We start from the raw sequence: 15,853 nt of genomic DNA, 5'->3' as shown, positions 1-15,853 counted from the left end.
AATGCTTGAATAATGCATATATCTCAACTGTTAATATAAATGGATTAGTGCTAAGATCTTCAGTTACAGACATTTTCATCATTTACAATGTTTGCTACATTCAATCATATCTCACAATACGAATACAGATTTGTTACTTAATTACATTATTGTCACCTTTAATTGAATTACTGTCTAAAAGTCAGACTAATAGTCAATAAAGAAACAAGTGCGCACAAAAGATAGTTCAAGCAGGTAATAAAATAGTAGTAAATGTAATAAGATAAAACACGATAAGGTTATAATATATATTAAAAATAATAACTTCTTAATTCTTCAATATCGTTTTTATTATAGTCCTGCTGGTTATATCTTGAGACATGTGAGCAGGAAGGGGAGGTAAACACATGCCACTTTAACTTAGGCTACAGCCGATTCGCGAGACTGTTCCATAATTCAATTCCTCATGCCAGCTTTACCTAGACGCACAAGATATAAATATCCTAAGACAGGTGCCGCGATACCACTAAGTATAATAAAAAATTCATACGGAAAAAAATTTAAGCCAATAAGTTAACAAGAACAAATGATCTTGGTGAATATAATAAACATGATATGAAAAAAAAAATGTACAAAAATAACTGAAGTTGAGATATATGAATAATTTAATGGATATATCTGAAATACAAACGAAAAATGTAAAAAAAAAAATTATATTAAATTTGTAAAAGTTTTTTTTAATCTAAAATCATTCATAAAATTACTTAGTAGTACTTTTTCGTTTGATGGATTTTTTAAGGCTTCATTCCACTGTAATTAATGAACACTTTACCAATGTCAATTTGATGAAAATACATATTTTGCATTTTGAACTACTGTAGTTTTGATAAAGTTTTTTTTCATTTTCTTCAAAATTAACTTTTATAATATATTTAAATGTGTATTTATTTTTTTGTCAAAAATGAAACATAATAATTCAGCCACTGTATTTATTAAGGCGGATTCTATGTTAGTTGTCCGAAGATTTTTTGGTCGCCAAATGTTTCGTGTCTCTCGCCGTCAAAATACCACAGGAGGTAACGAGCGTTAGCCGCGGGGACTATAAACACGGTCGTTGTTGTCACTTTTATTATATATAACTACAATCACAATACAAAAGTATTATCTATGTTGTATCCCATATTCCGCAGGAAACCATTTTTATATTAACTTTTATATAATGGTACAAATATTTTATACCTGGTTGGACCGCTTCGAAACTAAAGGCATTTAAGAATTTTGTTTTCAAAAAAGTCGTAAAACAATAAGACGGTCTACGTGATGTTGAAACTAATCCTTTTAAAATGATATTTTATTAAAAGTTATTGGTCCAGCTTTAACATTGTTTTATATATCATGTCCTTCTTTAAATCAGTAAAACTAAAAAACTACATTGAAAAAATTATTATATTCTGTTATCGAAAACGAAAAAAAACCTTTTATCTGATTTCTAAGAGAGCTGTTCGAATTGTAAACTATGCTGTTAGTATTTCTCTTCAACCTTTTCTATTTACCGATGGAATAAGGGTGTTAGCTAATCTCATGTTCTCAAAGCAGTCGTACTTCTCAATATAAATAAATTCAACTACGAATAAATTTATTTTAAATGTATTTAATAAGATTTCTTTAATGTCCTTGTATAAAGACGATAAAAATTTTATAGGGATGATAGAAACTATAAACGCTGTATTTTTAATATATCTATTATATTGAAGATGAAAATAAATTTAATATTTTCAATTTCATAAGAAAAATCAGAGAATCTGTTAGCTATACATATTAAGCAAAGGATAATGTTTTAAATTCCTATTAAAAAAAAGATATTGAAATGTGAGAGTAGTCTGAGACGATTGAAATAAAAATATCTTATAAATTGTTTAATATCTTTGAGAATTCTAAGAAATTGAATTTAATAAGTTAAAGAAAATGAAGTTAATATTAAGTATATTGAAAAAGTAATAAAGTGAATGAAATAGAACAAGTTTAGATTACATTTCTTCATCCACCTTTTATCCTCTATATGTTTTGTTCAAACTTTCTTCAATGTCTATTTAGAGTAACGCGTTAGTCGAGTAAGACTTTGAAGTTATAACTATACGAGTACACTTAAAAACAGTCTTTATTTCGTAACATATTAAAGTATGTTTTCTAACTAACGAAATGAAGATCGTATGGTTTTAAATTGACTAATAATTTAGTTAATAAAAATGAATTCAGAGCGTATGCTGGTTTAGTTTTCACTGGATAATAATTTCCAATGAGATATCATACATGATACGTTTTGTAGTCATATAAATGTGGGGTTTTATAACGTTTTTCAACAAGTTTGATTTTGAAAACCTGATTTCCTTAAAGTGAAATGTTCTAGTCCAAATGTCCAGCAGTGGACCAGTATAGGCTGATGATGATGATGATGAAATGTTCTAGTAGCCATTTAACCACGATAATGTTACATTCAAGTATATTATCGATCCATTCATACGATTTCAAATAGTGTTACCATTGTTGGAGAAATCAAAATGTATTTATTACAAAATACTTAGGATTTAACTCACCTATCTCAAGCCCGTAAACTACTTTGGTATCATAATCCTTGAAAATATAATTACAATCATGATTACTATAAATATTTATAAACTCTCCCTAATCTATTCGGTTTTATCAAGATGAGTCTCAAGTGGCAAATACTGCTTCCTTAATACAATATTAATTAAAAGTTATATGAATGCCGTAGAGAAAATCATTACATTGCTTTACTTCCAGGAGACAAATTTAAAACCATTTGATACTAAAATTAAAAAAATACCATAACGCCTTATTTCTCTATTGTATATAATTTTAACTATAAAGAGATTTTTTTTGTTATTTAATATATTTTGTTACATTTTTTTTTAATATTTAAATGAATAACTGGACGGGGCGAAGAAGATCCTGTGATGTGATAAATTTTAATGAATTTCCAACAAGTCTGAAGATGTTTTATGGGAAGAAAGGACGTCAAGATCGTGTCTCACAAAGCTGTTTAATTACACATTGAGCTATCTGAATCTTTACTTTCAAAATAAAGTTCTTTTAGTCCAAATATTATAAGACAAAATTATAATTTACAAATAGGTCTCGTAGCCGTTGGACGTGCTAGAGAAACTAATTCTTGTTTCTCTTTGATATGAAATAGGTACAATACGTACCTTCTTATACGAGATACTATCTTTTTAAATACTATGTAAATTTCAATTTAATTGTTAATTTACCTAGAATTTATGTATTTTTTATATATTTATAATTTTATACAAAAAGGTCAGCGACAAACTAAAAGTTTCTCGTTTGTAATATTTACATAAAGTGTCAGCTCATTAACTTTTATCTTTTATGCATACAATTTTATTTCAAAGTGTATCATGTATTATAATTTGTTATTTATATAGTAGAATTAAATAAACATAACGAATAAATAACTGGAAATGTATCATTTATATTGTAACATTATGAACTATTAACGTAATATAGGAGTTTGGCGCTAATTGAGTTTTTCGTAATAAGGAAATCCTTAAGAAAAAGTTTCATAAACTTTTCTTTTATTAAGACCTGAATATTATTAATTAAATTCAGGCCTGACAACTCAATAACGTCAAATATAATTTATCCTCGAAGTTAAAATCAATAAGGGAGTTGGAATAGTAAAGTTCAATTGGATTAAAGGTTAAAGCATTTTAATAGATAATGGCTACATCAGTTATATGTTTATATTAATATATGAACATGTAAAATGAACACATGACATAATTAGGTATGTTGTTACTTTGTGATTAAATATATCGGTATAATTTATATAATTTTGACGTGTTAAAATATGCCGTATAGAGTTTAGTTTAATAATTTTGTATTTGAAATCAATTGACTCTTAAATGCTAAAATAACTCTGTCTTTTTTATTTTTAGTACCTCATACACACAGACACGCACGTACACATACACACAGACACGCACGCACACAGACACACACACGCACACGTAGACGCTGACGCATAAACACACACGCCTCTCTTTTTGAATGAGGTTTAAAAACTACTAAATAAGGTTAAAAAACTACTTATTAAGGTTTTAATTTACACTTGAAAAAAAATTGAAGCTAATTTTGTTGAGGTTTACAGATTAAAATTACGAATGCCAAAAGGCTTTCCTTCACTTATATACAACATTATGCTCTATATATATTACCGTCACACCTAAAGCTAATGATCAATCATCAAAATCTCGTTGAATGGCATTTCCGTAGCTTTCGACATTATTAAATAATATTTCAAATTCGTTCAGACATCCACAAAACACGATGTCTTAGCAAAAAATGTAAAAATGATGAGGTTGGCACTCAATCAGAAATCTCCTGACGTGTCTTTTTGTCAAATACAATTTTTAACCGTCGTCATTTTCGGATTATCGTATTGTTTGCGACATATCACGTGGCACATTATTTATTACACATTACTCAGATATGTTCGTAGCGACATCGTTAGCTTTATAACTGGCCACTAAATATACAAAATTAAATTCTATTGCTCAATTGTTGTTAAATTAGTAGTTGTTGTATTATATTAGCATTATCAGACACATATGTATATGTTGTAATCAAAATGGTTTTTGTTTTAAGTTACTTATTATTCAGTCATATTTTGGGCACAGGTATGTATTATCATATTTTATGATACCTATCTCTAATTTATTAATATGTAACGAAGTGTAAAAATATATATTGTATATCAAATTCAAACCTGACGAAAGATCGAATATCAAATTGCGTTAAATGAATATTAAAAATATTTTTCTAGCTTCTAAAATTTACACGACAGACGGATATTTTCGATTTTCAGACAGCTAAGGCAAATTTGATAAAATGTTTATCTCCTTTTTTACATCAAGGATTTCTTTTTATTGTTTTGGTATATAAATCTGAAATATTTTCATTATTCGTCTACTTTTATTCTCCATAATTCTGTATAGATTACTTCTGTCGACCTTGATCTGAATATTGTGCGCATAAGTATCGATAAACATGGATAAAGTATCATATATTATTGAGATAATGCAACTGAGTGGGAGAGGAATGTGATTGGGACCACGCACGATTATATATATAATAGTTCTATTTATCTTTGAATCATTAACTAATTCTCAATAATGGATATAACAAAAAGTGCCACAAGCTCGTAACAAAGTTGGACAATCAAGAGGCTTGGTTTCATCATACAAGGGCAAATTAGATTTCTCTTTTGTTAATCGTATGAAATTGGGAGCTTTGTGTAAACTACGTAACTTATTACTATTCGTCTGTTTCTCTGTATAGGTCTTGTGATTAAAATTCGGATTACGATAATATTATAAGATATCAAAACATTTAAGTGGAAGTAATGTTTTCTATGTTTATGTCGAGTAGTCAATCATGTTTTTTCTTTGTTTCAAACGAATAAAAAGGGCTCATTTTTCATTATGATAATAAATTTTGTATTTTTTTCACAGTATATCTTACTTTTTGAGCGAGCTTTGATGTTTTCGTGAACATCTGTTCCATAAATCTGTACGACACTTCACAAGCTGCAAATTATATTTACAAGAAGACGCTTAAGACTCAACCAAGTTATCTAAATTTAGACTTGTTTGAATTGTTTGCCCCCAAAATTTAATGAAAACATTATTTATAACACAATTTCGTAACGAATTAATTAATTAATTTAGAAATTCAACTTTTTTAGTAAACACGGTTATTGCTAAACATTAAAACTACAGCTAAAAAAATAATAAAATGAAAAGTAGGCGAGATTAATTTAAAAAAAAATAATTATATCAATTTAAATTACGATGAACACACTTTACAACGGATGACAGAGATCGTTGAATCTTCTAAATACACACAGACACAGACAAGGACATTATTATATACTCGTAATGTAAATTGCCTCGTTAGCCTGAAATTAGCTTGGTACAATACCCAAAACGAAATGTTAGAATAATTATGAAAGCGGGTAATATTACATTTCAATTTGTATATTTAAATACGAATCGTAGGATTCATTGAGGATCCGTAAATCTTTAAATCTGTATTTAGTTTTCATTAGCGATTATCTCCGGTATAATTATCAATCTGTTTTAATATTTTAATTTAATCCGTATTATAGCCTTTATTACTGTCTACTAAGTGCAAAAAAATATTGCTACTTTTATGTAACTCGTGTGTTAGTATTTTAGTACGTTGTAGCCTAGGGTTACAAGTGATAAGATGAAAAAAACTGTAATTAATAATGTCAAAGAGACATGCATATTAAATAGTTATTAAATGAAAAATTTAATTAATATTTTTGTCTTTTATTTGATAAATGCGGACCGTAAATTTATATGTACATAATTGAGAATAACATAAAATTTCATATAGTAACAAATGTTAATAGTTTTCAAATATTCAGTTCAGAAAATGTTATTCTGGATAATGTTTAAAATATCAAAGATTGATTCTACTAATTCGTATTTAATTATCTCAGTACATTTAGAGGCTTCATGTAATTTGAATAATGACGAGTCATCGAGTATAAATCAAAAATAAGGCTAAATTGTTTTTTATTGTATCTTTTGATCAATGATATTTTTATTTTCACTTCTTTTAAAATTATTTAAGCAATAATGTGAGTTGTAAATCACAACATGTGTATTGTAACTCTCCATTAAATGTTTTTATGTCATTGATATTTTCCGAGAATTTTCACTACTAATTCAGCTATTCTTAAAACTGTTTTTTTAACCACTTAAAAAAATCGATTCAACAGAACTTGTGTAACTAATGTCATCAGATTGATTAAGATGTTGAACATAGCTAGCAAAAATATCTTTAACAATTTCACGCGAGTTTCAAATCCCATCAATTTCGATTAGGTACTATATTATTTAAAAGCATACTGAGATATTTTTCTATACAAATTTATATAGATTTTTGTGTTCGTGTGAACGATTTATGGAAAGATAGCTCAAAAAGTTTGATTTTAACCATTCGTACTCTTTAGTTCAGCATAAATATAGAATATTTATGGCTAGAAATAACTTTATAGCAGTCGAGAATGCAGCTTGGTGCACGTTCGCAAAATGCTAATTTTACGAATGCTCTACGGTCATTGTGCTGGTTGAGTCGATACATCGCACCGCTAATCGATGCTGGCGCCAATTGGACCGAATGTTTTATCTTACTGAAATGATGCATAACATTACACGGAATTAATAATCATTAGTTTACTACACCTCGTCTCACTAGCGTCTGCAGTTAGATTGTTCTCAACATGTTCCTCTTGATATATAACAAACTCTTTTTGCGAGATTTTTTTTTTTTGAAATTTTTATTTTGTCAGACTTCTATTTGTATTTTTTTAATTTTTTGCTGTTTCTTTAAAAAAAAAACATAATATTCGGATCTAATATTATCGCGAGTATTCATTTAAACATTAAATAACCAAGACAAATAGACTTCAATACAAGTACGCATTATAATAAGTTATATAATTAAAAAGTTAAAGGTTAACCTGAATATACACATTTCCAGTTTTGGAGAATGTAAACTAATTGTTCCGTAGAACCTCAATTGAGATACTTGTATTTGCTTAAGTATTAATTTCAACGTGAATAGTCCCTGTTAATTGCTAAATTTCCTTTAGCATAGTTTAGTTATCTGTTGTTTTCTTGTTATTCAGATCTATATATTTTAACTTCATTTTGAAGCAGAATAGAATACTTCGATTTATTACATGGCATTAAGAAATTTCTCTCGCCTATTTCTCAATAGATCTATAATAATTAACAGTTAATGATAGAATAGTGTATAATGGAATATATCAATACATAATAACAATTTTAATTACTTAACGCATCATTAGTTTCTGTAATAACAGTATTAGTTAACACACCCCTCCATTAATTATATAATGGCTTCAGTTTTAGGTCGTATTTGAGTTGGGTTGCGGATGGTGGTGACATAATAAGGGGTTGACAGTTTGATTGGATACATCCTGTATGTTACTTTAAGGTGCAATAGGAACAGAAGATTATTGAAAACGATTATTCATTTTGTTATTAAAATCATTCAAATCCCATGATCAATGTTTATATAACTTCTACATTTTCATAAGCCTTTCAAATAAGCGTAGTATCAATCTTACCGTTCAGCAGGTTTGCGATTAAGAAAAAAGATATTATTTTCTTTCATTCCGCTGATCTTAGTGAATAGGTCGGTGTATTTACATTTTGGTTAACTCTTATGAAAATTAAAACCAATTTTAAGATCAGAAAGTTTAGTCCGATTATTTTTGTGATGGTTTCATAAATATGTAACAACTAGATTTGCTAATATTTATGGCTTCCATCCAATTTACCGTTCGTTCTTTTAAAGGCTTAAACTAAAGCTAGTTATTAAATCATTATTAACTTTTATTGTATTGCGTTTTAATATCACTGAGTTAATGCACAAAAACTGTTACTTTATAACCTTTTCTAGAGTAAAACCTTAAATTTATTATTTAGAGTAAATAAATATAACCTAGTCCGCTATTATAAGTTGCCTTTCATATATGATTTATTCAGTCATGTCTTTTACCTTACTAGCTTTGTCTTTCGAAGTGAACGCTATGCATATTCAAATATAAAACACACACGCTTAAAATACATTCATTCTCTTTGAAATAAAAATTCGAAATTCTTTAAAAGGTCCTTATCTTCACATATTAGCTTTCCATCATTAAAATCTTTAAAGAAATAAATAACTTTAAGCCGTAGAGATAAAAACATAGACAATCTTTTTGTACAAAGGTATATGATATGAATAAGGCAGAGTATCTATTCAACTTAGTGTTTCCACAGAGTAATAAGGAAAACGGGAGAAAGTCACTTCATGCCTCGGTTTTCTTGTTAGTATCTGTAATTAATACTTAATGAAACTACTCATTTGTCTTTGTATTCAAATAAATGCTATATCAAAACGGATGCGTACATTTTTTAATTCTTTCTGACTATAAATTAGTTTTATTTAGTAAAAGAAATAGTTATTGATAATGTGTCACGGACCTTGACATTTCAGATCGCTGCTAGGACTTTTATTTTGATCCAAAAAAGGCTGTCATAGACAGCAATCGATCGGGATCAAAGACCTCAAGTGGTTTATAACAAAAGATAATTTTGCGTTTGTTTATAATATCAATTTAAATTTTGATACTTTCGACAAAACAAAACCTATAATCTCTGTTATCATTTAATTCAAATGGTCAGTAAAACATCGGATAATCAAATAAAATTTTTAATAGTTGTCAGAAACAGCTAGAACAAAAAATATCAGTGTATTTTATTTGCTTAAATCAAAACTGTACTGGAACATCGTAACAAAAACAGTAGTTTCTTTTTTAGCAAAATAGAGTGTCGCCAGCACTTTATTTTTTTATGGCAAGGGTGGCGAATGATAAACCGTTTTGGGAACTTTTAGGCTCGCGACTTGAAGTTTATTGTACGCCTATTTTAGCGAAACGACGTAACAGATTTAGTAAAAAATATATACAAAAAAAGCTTCTGAATATTAGTCCGTAAATAAAGACAAAATTAATTAATTCGTTATCTAAAATTTACTTTACTAACAATTATTACTATATTATGATTACGCAGTATTTTGCCCTTTTTTAATTATAAAAGGGTATTACGTATTTATTAGAGAACGAAGTTAGTATTTACAGACAGTATTAACGTTTTTTAATAATCGTTCTGTAATCAAAGTTTTGTACTGGATTTTGTGAACGCAAATTTTCGGTAACAGAAAATTAGAGACCTGTGTAAATGAGAAGGAATTCATACGTTTGTGGGTTCCAAATAAAATTTCATATGTTTACAGGCAAACTAAGAAGTTATTTAATGAAAAACTATAATTTGTTTTAAACTCCATGACGATTCTTAATAATTTGTTTGTCTGTAATTTGTAAGAATATGAAATATTTTGATAGATAATAAATACATCAGGAAGCTGAAAATAGCCTCACAGCCGGCAATCCGTTAAAGGCAATATATGGAAATCATATTCTCGTTAGGGCTAGATGTGTGTAGCATTGTAGAAAATAGCAATCTCCAAGTCACGTTACATATTTCTAAATATAAAAATGATTCTTATCTGTGAACCTCTATTCTAATATATTAAAAGATTAAAAAGGCAAGGTTTTTAAATGATCAACCTACGTGTCATAATGCATGTTTGTATTCTTGTAATCTATTTTAACTAAACACATACCGTTATGTGAAAAAACTTGGGTGTTGGATTGTAAATACTCACGTGTGCCATCGAAGCGTGTCGCTATAGTATCGAGGAAGGTGTTCTGGGGCGCAAGGAGCCCCTTGCGAACCGGCATTACCCCGCGCCGCGCCCCTCGCGCTTATCCTGAAACCGTAATAAACAATTAATCTTATGAAATCAAAATTTTACTACGAAGATAATTTGTTTGTAAGTTTGGGTAACGGATTTGGGTATATAAGTTGAGGAATTATCTTTAGTATAATCTACCAATGATCGTAAATAAGCTTTGAGCCTTTAATTCTGTCTGGAAAGGTTTATTTTTAATTAAAATCTTGATCTCTTAAAAGATGTCTTGGTTTAAACAATAAAATTAATATACAGTCTAACATTTTCTCTTATTACATATTATATATATATATATATATATATATTTATACGCGTATAATTAAGATATATGTATATATGAATAATATAAAGATCATATTTGACAAACTTAAATATTAATGTAATATATGTTATATGTATATAAATATAGCAGCGTTGAGAAGGTGTAATATATAAGCGAACCTTCTGTATTCCGGTCTGATATTTTGTGATTTTAGTTCTCATGCCTCGTATGTCGCGTTGTGACTGTTTTTAAGACAATGCGAAAGAAAAAATGTTTCAACGTATTGTTAATGTATGAATGCAGAGGTTTTTGTTATTCTTCTTTTCTGTGTTTTGATTTCATATTTTTATTTATTTCTTAATATTCAGCCATTACATTATAAAATCGAATAACTTCTCATATCTCAATAAATAATATTTTCTCTTTAAATCTTTAAGAACAGAACAAATAAAGCAGAATTGAAAATTAAATCTGAATGAAAGAAAAATCTTCTTAAAGTAATAAGATTCGGCTTCAGGAGGGATATATTTTCCGAGTGTGTTCATTTATTGATATTAATAAAGTATGATTACTTTTTTTGGGGCGAAAATTTTCTGAAGGCAGTGAAAATTAATTTATAAGTTATATTTAATTTTATAGTACATAAGTTAATACACACACGTGTCTTAGAAAATACGCGGATTATTATACTACATAAAGAAGCAATGACAGGTTACATATTAATGTATAAAATTATATACATAATAATTAATGATTTGACTTTTGTCAATTAGGAACTGTGGATTTCAGTTATGTTCCAAAATCCAAGACCTGGTCGAGGTAAAACGTTTCTGTATAATTTATAATCTATTTATTGCTCAGCTAATCAGAACAATTTAATATGGAAGTAAAGAAGTATGTGGAGTTTAACAATAAATTAAGATCCCTAAATATCTAAAATTAAAATGAGAATGGGTGTTGATGATTGTTTAAATGAACCAAGAATTTAATAAGCTGATAATTTTGGTAGTTATTTATTTTTATGAAGCCCAGTTTTATATAATAAGCATCCGATACAAATTCTAATTAAACACGAACTGACATCATCCTCGTTTTCATTAGTCGTTTTATAAATCTTCCCGTGTAATGAAATCTCTATTTAAGGTGACCCATAAATGGTACGTTAGAATATGCTCGCAGCCTTTCCACCTTCTCGTAAATTTTTTATGTTTCATAAATGCTGTAATAAATATGAATTAATGGGTTTTCTAGGTTGTGCCCTTTTGTTAGACATTTTCCTATAGCACGAGTCGTTGGATACGCTGATTGAAACAATAAAAACAAGCGTAAATCTATCAGCGCCGACTTGGATATTGATAGTAACCGGTTCCAAACTGTTTCTTTAAAGGTGGCGAGTAAATCAAGTATGTGTGTGTTATTGTTTCTTAACAACGGAAACCGTTAATTAATTACGTTATATATATATATAAATGATTCATATATAGTCTGTGTAGTACACTATAAATATTAAAATGGTATATAAACTTTTTGCATGAAAACTTATTTGTGCTCTAAGTTTTGCTACATACTCGAATATTCACCCTTCCACTTTACCTTTTATGTTTGAGTTAGAAAACCTACAGTGTAAGTCTAATTAGATATTAAAATTTATATTATATAAAAAATTCCGGTTTCCAAATCTAACGAGCAGAGCTGCAGTTTGAGTAAGCATAAAAAAGAAAAAGCAATTTATTCTGGCCAGTAATTTGAATAAACTTTTTTTGTGCTGAAGTTCTCTTTACCAAAAATTTTATCTTTATAGGTTTCACTGAGCTTTATTAAGTTTATAGTGAGTTTCAATTTTATGTTGTTTTCATATTGTTCATGAAAAATAATTATATTTGTTGCACCTACAGTGACTATTTTACTTTATTTTCCAATTCAAATATAAAATAACAGTATACCATATTTATTGTAGAGTGGTTAAATTATAAAGAATATAAAACATGGTTGAGGTATAGAAAATCATAATTATGAAATTTATTTGGACGAAGTGATGTCAATGAACAAAATTATTTAATATTGAAGGGGAAATCCTAGCTGTATTCTAGTAATAAAATGTTCCATAAAAAAATTAAAATTTCTTCGAATTGTGCGTTTAGTCAAGTGTAATTTTTGTTAACTGAAATTAGATTTTTTCTTTTGTGGTTACGGAAGAAAATAGTGCTAAAAATAGTGAGAATATGAGATAATAAATAACAATTATTAACCATATTCAAATCATAACTTATTTTGCTCTCGCATTTATTTCGCTTTATACAATATTAAAAAAGAATATAGTGGAAACTGTAGGTAGTTTCCACAGAAGTATTTATTGAATATCTAATGGGAGAGGTATAATTATTTCAATCGATCTCGTAACAAGCCTCCTCGAGTATCTCGAGACGGAGTTCGCATTGAGTATCGCAATTATTTCTTTTCGATAAAACTTTATGGTGAATTGAATCCTAATTCACTGTTCTTGTGAGATATTGGAATCAATTTGAATTTAAAATGAGATATTTTAGAAACTCTCTCCTGTCTTACGTGAATGAATGAAGAATTATCTTATAAAATAATATAAAATGCTTTGTAAAATCTTAATCATAAAGGAATAACAGAATTTTACCTCATCACGAGAGCACCTATTTAATGAATATCGGTTTACCGAAGTTTCCATATTTAGGAGATTTACATTGTTATCGGCAGCCCCTAAGATTTAAAAAAAAATTACCCTATAACTTTTGTGACGTTTCTATACCTACATTGATCTTGTTTATAGATCTTCTGGTCATAAACTTGACACTTTCACATTTAACTAAGCATCTTCACCAACTTCATCCTTAAAATAATATGAAAATCCAGGTTAAGTAACAAGAGATGACCGATTTACTTTTACGGTTTACCGTTAACAATCATCACCTTACTATGATTTATCTTCAAACACAACTCTAGGCTGAAAAGTAAAATTTTCAGGGATTTTCCATGTGCAAACTGCTAACGGCTAATAAAGATATAGTCTGTACCAAGTATGTGATTAAGCTGTCCGTCCTGTGTTAAGGGTTAAATGTATAATTATCTTCGTGTTCACATTAGCAGAAGCACCGATATTATGAAAACAATCTTTCCTCATATATACAACATATATGTATATAAGTATATATTGTCAAAACCTCGTAATTTAATACAGGAAAGTAATGTATTTACTTTCCTTTGCCTTTTGTCTGAATATATTTGTTGAGTTTTTATTATAGTATTACAGTAAGAATTAGAGCAATGACATTTTAATAATAATAGAATACTATCCCATTATATTCAAGTATATTAAATCCTTTATATGGCATGTAAGAAAAAAAAAGCCAGCTTAATGCCAACAATATGAATTTTTTTAGCATACTATAATATTAGATTTATAATTTAATTTTAAATGTGTTGTTATTCTAACCCCGAAACCCGAATCAACATTTCGACACCCTGACTAAGGATTTTTGGCCTACGGGTGTAATTCCCCCAATTTCCACAGAATTTATAATGAAATGTAAGCTCGGGACAGGTACGTTGGAAATAAAACGTTACAGCCTTTTGAAACCTTTTGAAACTTGGTTTACCAAAGTTAGAAATTACTAATCTTTAAGGTATGATTATCTGTGGTAAAAAGGGTTCGGGTTCGAAGATTTTGTAAGAAATAACATAAAAAAAGTATCAATTATAATTTAAATAACAAGTGCCAATGACAAGTATTCTGCTCACTGACGTCACATAGGTCATAGACTATGACTTTTATAACAGTTGCAACATATGCGAATTATGTACAAAATTTATCTTCTACCGATGTATTTGCCGTTTTATAAGATAGATTTTATAATTTTAAGTTGCCAAACTATTGTTTAAAAATATAAATATAAAGCGTGTCGTAAACAGCTAATTACAATCAGTTACACATAATCAATGAAATTAAATTAGAAGAAAAGGCTCTCAAAGTTATGATTACCATCGCCTTTTTATAATTATACACATATATATCGTAATCCTTATGTCATTATTGTTTTTTTAAGATTTTTAAGACTTTGAATGTTTCGTATCCTTAGCACCTTGCAACAAAAATACTATACAAGTCAACTTAACCTACAGATAGGGCCTTTTTTTTGCATTGTTAAAGTTATCTACGTGAAGCTCGTAAGGAAATCAAAATCATTACAGACGAACTGCGGACTGAGACAACAGTTTCCTAACAGTAAAATATATTTTATATATCCGTTTTAACAATCGGAACAAAAAAAATTAAAAGTTTAATTTCTTAACAACTACAAAAAAATTTCTTTCGCAATGCAACCTTTGGACAGCACATTAGTATTTTATTTCTCATTTTTGTATACATTAGAAGACATAAAATCATAAAATGATGACCCCTGATTTTAAATTACAATTGAAAATGTTTCTGAAACACTATTTCAAAGTCGTTTTGAGGAGTTTCTTGACAATGCGCTATTGCCAGCTTCCATATGAGGATATAATCATTTTTAAAATATTCACATTTATAAGTTAGGTAAATCTGTTAATAAAATGGGCATTGCAATGAGACACAAACTAGACATGAAAGAATACATAAAAGTACGCAAAAAAATAAATGTTACCGTTATGGAAAGAAAGTTTCAATTGAAGACAATTACAAAATAAATACATATTTTAAAGACAGGACAATTCGCAATAAATTTTGAAACTCTTCAGCTTTTGTAGTGAAATAATTCTGTGAGCTCATCAAATAAATTTATATGATGAGCTCAAAGAACGTAACTTACGTAGCAAAAATACATGTCTGAGTATATTTCCTAAGAAACAAAAATACTGTGCCTAATCCGTACTATGAGAGCAAATTACTGAGAAAAAGAGAATAATATATAATCGTACCAAGAAAGAAATTGACAGTACGAAGTTTTGATTATCATGACATACACCTTGATTCGACAGCAAAAAGAAAATGAAAGGAATTATATTGGATTTAGTGTTAGTCTCTGAGTTATATTTACTTATATAAGTGGAAATGTCTACATACATATATTGTATATCTATTAAATATGAACTGTTCTGAGACTTGTTATTACAGATTTAATAAAACAAATGGAAAAATAAGCTTCT

General features: G+C 28.2%; 1 protein-coding gene across 5 annotated transcripts in view; it reads right to left on the bottom strand.

Annotated features, from left to right (window-relative positions):
• Positions 1 to 15,853, bottom strand: part of LOC116767514 (potassium voltage-gated channel subfamily H member 8) — a 48,160-nt gene that overhangs the window by 14,545 nt on the left and 17,762 nt on the right. For all 5 annotated transcript variants that reach the window (XM_061527484.1, XM_032657854.2, XM_061527483.1 and 2 more), the window contains exon 2: positions 10,351 to 10,455. In XM_061527484.1, coding sequence (XP_061383468.1) covers positions 10,351 to 10,426 — 76 coding nt within the window. In that variant the 5' untranslated portion in view covers positions 10,427 to 10,455. The remainder of the gene's footprint in view (positions 1 to 10,350; positions 10,456 to 15,853) is intronic.

The sequence above is a fragment of the Danaus plexippus genome (genome assembly GCF_018135715.1).
Source record: "Danaus plexippus chromosome 9 unlocalized genomic scaffold, MEX_DaPlex mxdp_26, whole genome shotgun sequence".
Lineage (NCBI taxonomy): Eukaryota > Metazoa > Arthropoda > Insecta > Lepidoptera > Nymphalidae > Danaus > Danaus plexippus.
This window is presented reverse-complemented; position numbering and strand designations above follow the sequence as displayed.